The following is a 12,011-nucleotide window of genomic DNA, read 5'->3' on the forward strand; positions in this document are numbered from 1 at the left end:
ACTCAGCTGTACATCATTAAAAAAAAAATTGGACATGGTTAGGCACAATGAATAAAAATGTAATCACATAGATGTCTCAGTGGTGTACAGTAAGAATGCTACTAATTGTATTGGTTCTACCATACTTCAATTAGCCATATATATTGCAGCTGCTAGTATTATAGGTTTTAATTTGTTGTTGTTCCAGGCTGTTCGTGGTGAATCCGTCAATACTCAGGTGCTGAAGAAAGATGCAGATGGACTCTGTAGCCTCTCACATGTTGCTCTTTGCCTCTTTGAAGAGGTGTGTTTGTGCAAATAAACCTACAAGTGTTCTGAAATATACAGTGTTAAGAAAAAATTGCCAGGCTTTGTCTTCTATGACTCTTATTTGATAAGCAAATCTTTAATCTACATTTGTGTGTGTGTTGTAGATCTGCACCCTGGCCTCTAACTGCCTGTGCTCATGCAGCGCGGGGTCTTCCTCTTCCTCCGGCTTGGAGAATGATGCTGTCGTGGTGTACGTGTGGGGCAGCAACAGCAGCCATCAGCTCGCCGAGGGAACGCTGGAGAAGATTTTACAGCCCAAACTGGCTCAGGGCTTCAGCGATGCACAAATGGTTTGTGTGGGTTTATGTTACTCAAGACTATTGAAAATCCAAATAACTGGAAGCCGTCGTGAAGCTATAATTAGTTCCAACAGAAACAGCATGTGGAGGAGGAGACTGATCTCTCCAAGAAAAATGTAATGAGAGAGATCGCAACACTCCATTTGACAGTTGACAACAGAGCTTTTAGTTACAAGGTCCCCCTTTTCTGTCTGGTCTGTAAGCTTATTCATATTAGATGGACAAAACTGGATAGCACTGCAATTTTTCAAATTATGGAGGACTTTGGTTTCACTTTCCTGTATGACAGAAAAAACTAAATATATGTAAATTACATTGTTAGCTGCATGAGATCATCATATAGGGCCAAATATATAGAGAGTAAAATTAAATATGGATATTAAAATATATTGTCATATTTGCTTTATTTATTTATTTTTGGTTGTATTTCAATTTAAACATATTTATGTATTTATTTACACCTTTAAGAGGTGACCAGAAGTGATAAGGAGAAAAAGGGGAGGGATCTGTAAATGTATTTATTTAATTAAATATGCATATTGAAATGTGAAAATATAAGGGTATATTTTTTTCTAATTTGAAAGGAAGTGAAGTGACATTCTGCCAAGTATGGTAACCCATACTCAGAATTTGTGCTCTGCATTTAACCCATCCGAAATGCACAAACACAGAGCAGTGAACACACACACTGTGAGCACACACCCGGAGCAGTGGGCAGCCATTTATGCTGCGGCGCCCGGGGAGCAGTTGGGGGTTCGATGCCTTGCTCAAGGGCACCTAAGTCGTGGTATTGAGGGTGGAGAGAGAACTGTACATGCACTCCCCCCACCCACAATTCCTGCCGGCCCGGGACTCGAACTCACAACCTTTCGATTGGGAGTCCGACTCTCTGACCATTAGGCCACGACTTCCCCAATAGGAAAGGAAATAGGTTTGTTTGTTTATATATATATATATATATTATCTATATCCCTTATGCGTTATTGGGGACGTTTTCGTCCACTAGGGGTAAAGTTGAGTATTATTTTGGACACGACTTTCTCTGTGTTTGAGCTAATGGAATGATTTTTGGTGACAAATCTTATTTTGACCCATATTTTGGGAAAATCATTTGAAATTTTTCAAAAACTTAATGGTACACTCTGGGCAAATTCACTATCCTTTCGTTATGCTCGTGGATGATAACATCCACTAAATTAAAGTGCTGTAAAAATGTATCAGATAAATATTTTTTTCACATTTTTTTGCATAAATCTATTAATCAACCTCAGTCCTGATCAAAACTACCAAATGTTAAAAAAAAAATCTAAGATTTTAACTCTTTAATTACCAAGTTCATAAATGATGTCACTGATTTGGGAAAAAAACACAAAAAATTATATATTTTCCCTTTTGGGAAGAGGTAAAATTTTTTATTTTTACAGTTGATCACTAGGTGGGATTATTAACCCTTTAGATAGGCTTGTGCAAAAAAAGGCTTAGTTTCTGGCTTGTATATGGAGTTATATACATTTAACTCCATATACAAGCCAGAAACTAAGCCTTTTTTTGCACATGCCTATCTAAAGGGTTAACGATCCCACCTAGTGATCAACTGTAAAAAACAAACGTTACCTCTTCCCAACAGGAAAAACCACCAACAATCAAGAATCTCACACACACACAAACACTATAATTTGCTGTTATACTCCATATAACTCCATATACAAGCCAGAAACTACCATATTTTTTCGGACTATAAGTCGCCCCTGAGTATAAGTCGCGTCAGTCCAAAAATACGTCATGACGAGGAAAAAAACATATATAAGTCGCACTGGACTATAAGTCGCATTTATTTAGAACCAAGAACCAAGAGAAAACATTACCATCTACAGCCGCAAGAGGGCGCTCTGTGTTTTAAGTGTAGACTACAGGAGCACTGAGCAGCATAGAGCGCCCTCTCGCGGCTAGAGACGGTAATGTTTTCTATGTATTTCTCTTAGTTCATTTCTCTTGTCAAATTAATTTTGATAAATAAGTCGCACCTGACTATAAGTCTTAGGACCAGCCAAACTATGAAAAATAGTGCGACTTATAGTCCGGAAAATACGGTATGCCTTTTTTTGCACAGGCCTATCTAAAGGGTTAATGGTCCCACCTAGTGATCAACTGTAAAAATAACAAATTTTACCTCTTCCCAAAAGGGAAAACCACAAACAATCAAGAATGCATGATTATATGGTGTCACGGCTTTGCAATCAAAAAATGTCGTTATAATGGAAGTCAATGGGTCAAAAACAGCCACCAACAACAAATTAGGGAGAAAAAATTTAAATCTAATGCTGCACAAAAGCTAAAAATGCATCAAAGCCAATGTTGCTACTAATTTTGACATGCCCAAGACTGTTATAAAAAGTAAAAAAAAAATATCCAGCCACAATTACTTTTATATTGAAAATAAGTCATTTTGTGTGTTTTTCCCCCAAATCAGTGACATCATTTATGAACTTGACAATTAAAGAGTTAAAATCTTGGATTTAAAAAAAAAAAAAACATTTGGTACCGTATTTTTCAGACTATAAGTCGCATCAGTCCAAAAATGCATCATGATGAGAGAAAAAACATATATAAGTCCCACTGGACTATAAGTCGCATTTATTTAGAACCAAGAACCGAGAGAAAACATTACCGTCTATAGCCACGAGAGGGCGCTCGATGTCTTCAGTGTAGACTACAGGAGCACTGAGCAGCATAGAGCGCCCTCTCGCGGCTGTAGATGGTAATGTTTTCTATTGGTTAATTTATCTTGGTTCATTTCTCTCGGTTCATGTCAGATTGATTTTGATAAATAAGTCGCACCTGACTTTAAGTTGCAGGACCAGCCAAACTATGAAAAAAAAGTGCGACTTATAGTCCGGAAAATACGGTAGTTTCGATCAGGACTGAAGTTGATTAACAGATTTATGCAAAAAAAAAAATTGAGAAAAAATATGAATCTGACACATTTTTACAGCAGTTTAATTGAGTGGATGTTTTCATCCTGAACATACCGAAAGGGTAGTGAATTTGAACAATGCACAAGGTATATATATATATATATATATGTATATGTGTGTGTGTGTAATGTAACAGTATGTGTTGTGCAAAGACTAATCTGAAGTCTCTGCTATTTAATATAGACCTGTCTTTTCATTATTATTGCGAAATGCATTTTGGATAACAGCAGCCACATAATAAACTGATACACTGATACAGTTTAGACCATCTCTGTTGTTGATTCAATTGACTTTGCTCTAAACACTACTCTTCCCTTTCCACCTGCAGATTGAGGCAGGCCAGTACTGCACGTTCTCTGTATCTGCAGATGGTGCAGTGAAGGCTTGTGGGAAGGGTAGTTATGGGCGGCTGGGACTGGGAGACTCTAATAACCAATCCATGCCCAAGAAGCTGGTTCTGGAGCCGCCTCGTACCATGAGGAAGGTGTCATCTTCCAAGGGATCAGACGGACACACGCTGGCTGTCACGGCGGAGGGAGAGGTGTTCAGCTGGGGAGATGGAGATTACGGCAAACTGGGCCACGGGAACAGCGCCACACAGAAATACCCCAAGATTATACAAGGCCCGCTGTTAGGAAAGGTGAGAAAGGGTGTTTTCTACATGCAGAAGTTTGGTGTTTAGTGTTTAATTTTATAGCATTTCCCTCAACTGCATTGCATTGCCTTCGCAAACCCAGAAAACCTAGAAACAACATATAAATGTGTTAGCAAACACTCTAGCTACTGAATAGCATATATGCGAAAACCCTAGAAACAATATAGCAACACCATAGAAACAGCTTAACATCACCCGAGCTCAATAGAAACTACACTAGCAACCACAGAACACCCTAGCAATAACATAAGTTTAAAAAACAACCAGATCAGCCTTGTGATCACATAGCAAAGCCTTAGCAAATCAAATCCCCCTAGTAACCACATAGCAATGCCCTGATAACGATAAAAAACTCCGACAACTACTCATATTTCAGAAACAGTAACACTAACAAATCTCATCATTTCATTTGTTAAAGTGTGTGTGTTGGCTGTGTGTGTATTGCAGGTGGTGGTGTGTGTGTCTGCTGGATACAGACACAGCGCTGCGGTGACTAATGATGGAGAGCTATACACCTGGGGGGAAGGCGACTTCGGTCGACTCGGTACATCATTCTCCTCTTACAGACCAACAACATCACTAAACACAAGCACACACACACACACACCTGAGGTCTGAGGATCTATTCTAAGAAACGTGGTTGTCAGTGAAATGCAATTCACTAATGATTTCTGGGAGTTTGTTTTTAGAGTTTGAATGACTGCTGTGCACGGTGCATACTGCTCAGTTTTCTCTCTTTAATCCATAGAGAAATCATTTGCCAGGCAGTCGACAGGACGCCTGATCCCTCAGACTGTTGTGTCAGAAGTTCTGCCTGTGTGTCTCAGTCTCGTTTCTCCTCTGTCGGCCTGTCATGTAGGTCACAGCGACAGTCACAGTCGTAACTTGCCCACTCTGGTGAAGGACATCAGTGGGGTCGGGCAAGTGGCCTGTGGCAGCTCTCACACCATCGCTGTGGCTCAAGATGGACGAATCGTCTGGTCCTTTGGAGGAGGAGACAACGGTATGCTGATGTTTCATATAAAGTGGCCATATTCTGTAGTATTTTTTTTTTTATCTCTGTAGAATTCCACATTTTCCTCTTAAATCAGTCGGCATTTAATTTCTGATTTCCATTTTCATCAGAAAGCTATATTGTAGCACTGTGAGACATAACATCTGCTGACAAACTCAAACCTGTTTGAAATACAGCTGTGTTTTCAGAAGGCAAAATATAAAGCCAGTAGTTGAAACAAGTGCAAACACGGCCTCTGAATTTGACTCGCCTTAAATTACTATTATTCATGTTAGAGGCAGTTCTGTAAGTGTAAACTCTGTGTTTGTGTTACAGGTAAACTGGGACATGGGGACACAAACCGTGTATACAGGCCTAAAGTGATTGAAGCCCTACATGGCTTCATTATCAGAAAAGTGTGTGCTGGGAGCCAGTCGTCACTGGCTTTGACATCTGCTGGCCAGGTATACACAACCTCACGTATATCGCTGAGCAAATATGTACCGCCCATATAAATTCTGACGTCTCTGTGTTTTGCTGTGTTTGCGATGCAGGTGTTTGCGTGGGGCTGTGGCTCATGCCTCGGCTGCGGCTCGTCTGAGACCACCTCACTCAGACCTCGACTGATAGAGGAGCTCAGTATCACAAAAATCATAGACATTTCCTGTGGAGACAGCCATTGTCTCGCTCTGTCTCACGGTAAGAGAGATGGAGATTCTGCTCTGATACTGATAGTGGCAACTCTGCTTTCTACAAAATGTATAGACAGGAATTTTATTTTATTTTTCCTAAATTAAGTCTACAGAGTATGATGTGTTTTACACTCCATATGTAAATTCATTTGCATAAAAAATGCATTGCAAATTATCATCAAATTATTTTATAGTAATTCAGTTAGAACATTTTATAAAAATAAATTGTTGATCAGTGCTGTTTCATTCTTATCTTATTTTGTTATAGTATTTTATTCTTATTTAATTAATTATTGTAATATTCATACATATTTAGAATTTGCATTTGCATATTTTTATTTTAATATCCGTTTACTTTTATTATTTCAGTATTCTTTTTTTAATATATTTCTATATAGCTTTAAATTATTTGGATTTTAGTTTAAGTTTTAGGAAGTTTTAAGTACCTAAACTTGTTTATTTCAGTTCATTGCCAAGACAACATTTTCATTTTGTTTCAGACTTATTGAAATTAGATTAAATTAAATTTAACTGTAGTTAACAATAACAACACTAAGGATTACAGGAATATTTACCAAAAACATTTATAATTTTCATTATTTACTCACCCTCATGTAATCCCAAACAGAGGATTTGGAAACGAAAAAAAAAAGACACCATAAAAGTAGTCTATACAACTTGTGTGCTATATTCCAATTTTTCTGAAGCCTTCTGATAGCTTTGTATCAGAAAGAGACTGAAATATAAGTTGTTATTCACCAAAATGGGATTTTTTTGTTTGATGCTGCATTTAGTTTATTCTAAGAAAATGCTTGAGTAATTTCATTGGTTTGTGGTACAGAAAACGAGGTGTTTGCTTGGGGCAACAATGCCATGGGGCAGTGTGGGCAGGGCCATACCTCAACGCCAGTCACCAAACCCAAGAAAGTGATTGGTTTAGAAGGGGTGTCAATACAGCAGATTACTGCAGGCACCTCCCACAGCTTGGCCTGGACAGCGGTTCCCACTGACAGGTAAGAAGAGAGAGAAAACTGTGTTCATTAGTTGAGATTTGATGGCTTTTCCACAATTCATGTTTGGTATTTCATTATCTGCTTCTCTCATTGTTTATGGATAATGCAAATGGAATAAAAAGCCCCATCTTTCTGATCTAAACCAAAACCAATTTGTCCTTAAATGAGTTTGAGTCAACAGGAAACGGCACCATTATCATATTTGTTATGCAAATCAGAACCGGTATTGCTCTATCTGGTTTGAGTTCCACCGCTAATGTGTTAATACAATTGCATTTACATTTTCCATTATTCACAGCTGTTCAGGTGCTTTGTTTTCCTGACATGACTGAGTGTGAATTATCGGTGTGTGTTTGTGTGCTGGCAGGCAGCTGGTGGCTTGGCACAGGCCGTTTTGTGTGGATCTGGAGGAGAGCACGTTTACATACCTGCGCAGTTTCCTGGAGCGTTACTGTGATCATATCAGTGGCGACACACCACCGGCACCTTTCCCCTCTAAGAGGTAAACACCTAGCACCAACCCTCAGATTTACAGATGGATTGTGATTTGCATGATTTTATTTGTTATATTTTGAGTTTATTTATTTTTAGTTGAAATTATAATATTAAAAATGTCTGTTTCACTCTAAAAAATGGAGAATAAAGTGCCGTTACATATTATGGATGGATGCTCCGACAATGCCAATCTGATTCAGACATTTGCGATGTCAGATGTCAGTAGTTCACATCTGTCAACTGCAAGCTTTAAGATTACATAAGAGCTGTCATACAGATTATATAATATCGTAGATCTTTTCCTGCTGATGCTTCAAGATGGTAAGTGATGTATGTTGGTAACCACTGACTTTTAAGTTTCTACTTCAGATTTTTACTTTTTCTCAAGTCACTACATGCATAGCTAAACAACTGCATAGCAGTGCCCTGTCAACCACCTAGCACAACCTAGCATTGTGTCAGAGAGTTTTGCATAGGCAAGCGCAAATTCTGCTTTGTCTGTGTCAATGTCAGCTGCTGAAAGACACTCCTATAGTAGGAATGTCACACACACACACAGCCGCAGGGGTATCTGGCACAAGCCCATAACCGTCTCCATGCCCATAGAGATGGGGTCAGAGCAGCATATGGCCTGGCACTCCGTAAAGGTCACTCTAGACTTCTCATCTTTAAACCTCTCTCTGTTTCTACTCCAGGGAACATCACCAGTTTGTGTTGCTGTGTATGAAACTCTTGTCCATCCACCTGTCATTGGCCCACGCAGGGGGAACGGGGGCCACAGTGCTGGGTGCTCAGGGTCGGCCCCTCAGGAACCTGCTCTTCAGACTCATCGACTCTAATGTACCAGACTCCATACAACAGGTCTGCTGTGAAACAGTTGTTTAGTTGTACTTTTGCTGCATTGTATGCTAATTCAGTATTGCTTACAGTTATTGGTTCTGCACAATTCAGAATAATTTGCATGGATTTAAATTTACAATTTGCAAAATGAATGTTTAAAAGTTTGGACTTTTTTTTTTTTTTTTTATCAAGAAAGCATTGAATTGACAACAGGTTACAGTAAAGACATTTCAAATTTACAAAAGATTTCGGTTTCAAATAATTTTTTTTTTTTTTTTTTTTTTTTTTTACTTTCTATTCATCAAAGAATCATCATAAAATGCATCACCGTTTTTACAATAATATTAAGCAGCTGTTTGCTTTGACTGTGTTCAACATTGATAATAATAACAAATGTTTCTAGAGCTCCAAATTTAGCTTTGCCATTACAGGAATCCAAACCTTTTTTTTAATATATTAAAATTAGAAAGAGGTATTTTAAATTATAATAATATATTTTGTATTACCCTTTTTACTGTATTTTTGATCAAATAAATGCAGCCTTTGTGAGCATACAAGACTTCTTTCTATAATCATACTGACCCCAAACCTTTGAAAAGTAGTTTAATTTTTCCTTAAATTTAAATTTGAAGAAACAAAGCTTGCAGAAGGTGCTGAATAGTTATGAATATCTGTTTCATTATGTGATTTATTGTGCTCTTTGGCTAATTATACTTGGCTAGGCATACTGCATGTTATTTGTCAGTAGCTGTGTTTTCATCCAAGTTGCTAATTTAATTTATGCATGAGAATGAAATATTGCAATAAATAAAAGTAAAAATAATTTGTGAATGAAGAACATTGTGTTCAAGAGAACAAAAGAGCTATTTTTGATGGGAACTGGTGCAAAATAGAAATTGTAGCCATTGTAAAAGCTACTGTGACTCTTTTATTAAACGTAATACATTTTATTTTTTATATTATTTATTTTTAATATAATTTTTTTTCCCACACGAAGTAAACTGAGTATTATATGTGTTTATTATAGGTTAAAATAATTATATATTTACATATATTTGTTTCCATACAGCACTTTTAAGGCTCAAAACAAGTATTTTGTCTAATTTCTATCTAACTTAATTTCTGGCAACAGTACAAAACAGTAAACAACTCCAGCCAATCAGAATACTTGCTGGAGTTCTGCCCACATGTTAAAAACTCTTAAGATGATGGAAGCTTTTGGCTCGGTCTTCTTTTTGAGGGAGTTTGCAGGGTACACGACTCTTCACAACCTTCAAGAGTTCAGTGTAACTTTTTGACTGAATAATCGGTCAGAATGCCAGCATATGAGTCATTCCTACACCATGATAATGAATTTTTGTTTGTGTATTGAGGCGGTAATGAGCACGCTGTCCATCGGAGCATCTCTGTTGCTGCCTCCACTCAGGGAGAGAACGGAGCTGCTGCACTCGCTGTTACCACAGGGTCCAGAGAGCTGGGAAAGCCTCTCTAAAGGACAGGTATACAAACACAACAATATTAAAGTCTGGCGCATATATCAATATTTGCTGAGAAACCCCTGCTGTTCCTCTAATGATTCTGTGTGATAACTATTACAGCGTCTACAGCTGGACATGGTGCTGAACAGCCTGCAGGAACAGAGTCACGTGGCATCCCTGTTGGGATACAGCTCACCTGGGGAGTTGAGCGCAGGACTGGCACTGCCGCCCACCCCTGACCGCCCCACAGGAAGTGTTAGCTCAGGCTCAGAAGCTCCAGACCAACTCCACCTGGCTGAAGTGCTCCTGAAGACCTTGCTGCTCAGCATCGGGTTCTATACAGTCAGTTCAACAGTTGTTTAGGTTGTCAGACACCAAAGTTGTTCTTTTTTTTCAAGCCTCAGTTGATTTGAATTTAAATTAGCATATTAATTAGCATCTTTCCCAAATACTTAATGATTCCAGGTTTTTCCTATGCTGGTTTAGGAAAGGAAATATGCTTTTAAAACTGGCATTTGAGATATTGGCTGGGGGCATTTGGACCCCAAACTCTGTACATCTTGGACATCTTTTGGACACTGATTTTTTTAATTTGTTGATTTTATAATTTATAATATATAATGAAGAGTTATTATATAAGAATATAATATATAATTGACTATATATTTAATATATAATTAATATAATAACTTAAAATATTCATTAGTTTTTTTTCTTGTAATTGTGAACAGAGCAAGGCTGCATTTATTTGATCAAAAATACAGCAAAAAGAGTAATATTAATTACTAGTAATAGTAATTTTAATATATATATATATATATATATATATATATATATATATATATATATATACAGTACAGACCAGTGGCGAGGTCAGAAATTTTAAACTGAGTGGACCTTGGTGGAATAGGGTGGACCTGAATGACTACTCTCAAATTACACATATTTTACAATATAGGATAAAATCACTATACAGTTCAGATAAGTTAAATGCAGTGCTTAAAGTATTCCGGCACCGTGCCGGATCTCCGGCGTGTGGCCATGAGGGAAAAAAAATAATAATAATATTTGAGAGCCTGCGCATGCAGTTTAATATTTTCGAGCCAATTTATTTCACCTACCAATCATATGAGAGGAACGCAGCTTTAACTAACGTTACAAGCCTATCAGAAGCAGAGAAGGGCGTGTCCTTGCAACACAGTATGATTGACGCCCATACGTCAATGTCACGTTAGCGTTGTCGGAGAAAAAAAAATGGAGCACAAGTTTATGCAGCCTGGGGATGATGTCCTAGACTCCTAGCAATAGATAAAGGACTCAAAAATAAATGGCGCTTTTTGGCAGTTGGTGCAAGAAACTGAGAGAGCCCGCTTGTTTCTGCCTGATTTGCTCGAGGAAGCTACTGTAACGTTATGCCAGCAGCGGTAAGAAAGTGCTTGCTCGTTATGATTTATGTTGCGTTCCAGGCAACCCGTAACCCTTGTTTTTCCAACCTTAAACCCGTGAAAGTGCACTGGAACGGCAATCAAACCCGTGACTTCCCACCCGTGAACTCGTACTAGATCGATGTACTCCGAGTTCCGACGTCACACAGCACGCGAAACAACAGTGACAGCCCCTTCGGCTAACACTGCCTACGGATGCAGTGTTTATGCAAGTGGTACACGTTGAAAAATAGATTTTAGGTCAATGTAACGTTGCAATAAAATTAATAATCTAGCTACATTTCCTTGCGCTCAGAAAGTTTGGCATGACTTGCCTGGAACGGTACAAAGTCGTTAGTCGTGGTTTGAAATAGTGACTTACGAGCTCAAAAACCTGCCTGGAACGCAGCACCAGACTCCGGTCATAGAGCCGCTGCCCGTGCACTCAAATTTACCACGACGTTGCCGGGAGTAGAGGGGATTTTTCCGTCCCGCTCCCGCAAAAATATGTTATTTTCTCCCGCTCCCGCCCGCAAACAATCAAGTTTCGTCCAGCCCGCAAAATCAGTATAGTTTTTCTTTTTTTTAATACATTGCTTATTCTGCCTGCTACTCTTTTATTTTTTTCACTTGCTCCCCTGTTGAATATAAATTTAAAAAAGAAACGGAAAATAAACAAATGTTTCGTTTTATTTGCGTTTAATTAAAAGTATGAACATGAACAAGGATCTTAGAACATAGAAATACAGTAAAAAAAGTAAGAAATGTAAATAAAAAATATATACCTATAATAATTAGGCTATATAGCCTAATAAATTATATAATAATAATAAACCT

General features: G+C 38.1%; 1 protein-coding gene across 5 annotated transcripts in view; it reads left to right on the top strand.

The window, feature by feature from the left end:
• LOC132116998 (probable E3 ubiquitin-protein ligase HERC1) overlaps positions 1–12,011 on the top strand; it is a 74,755-nt gene that overhangs the window by 8,590 nt on the left and 54,154 nt on the right. For all 5 annotated transcript variants that reach the window (XM_059525967.1, XM_059525970.1, XM_059525968.1 and 2 more), the window contains exons 3-14: positions 188–283; positions 414–599; positions 3,912–4,223; positions 4,686–4,782; positions 5,098–5,241; positions 5,569–5,696; positions 5,787–5,931; positions 6,766–6,937; positions 7,305–7,439; positions 8,128–8,293; positions 9,646–9,771; positions 9,871–10,092. In XM_059525967.1, the coding sequence (XP_059381950.1) occupies positions 188–283; positions 414–599; positions 3,912–4,223; positions 4,686–4,782; positions 5,098–5,241; positions 5,569–5,696; positions 5,787–5,931; positions 6,766–6,937; positions 7,305–7,439; positions 8,128–8,293; positions 9,646–9,771; positions 9,871–10,092 (1,929 nt within the window). The remainder of the gene's footprint in view (positions 1–187; positions 284–413; positions 600–3,911; positions 4,224–4,685; positions 4,783–5,097; positions 5,242–5,568; positions 5,697–5,786; positions 5,932–6,765; positions 6,938–7,304; positions 7,440–8,127; positions 8,294–9,645; positions 9,772–9,870; positions 10,093–12,011) is intronic.

This window comes from Carassius carassius, chromosome 36 (genome assembly GCF_963082965.1).
Source record: "Carassius carassius chromosome 36, fCarCar2.1, whole genome shotgun sequence".
NCBI classification, from domain to species: Eukaryota; Metazoa; Chordata; class Actinopteri; order Cypriniformes; family Cyprinidae; genus Carassius; species Carassius carassius.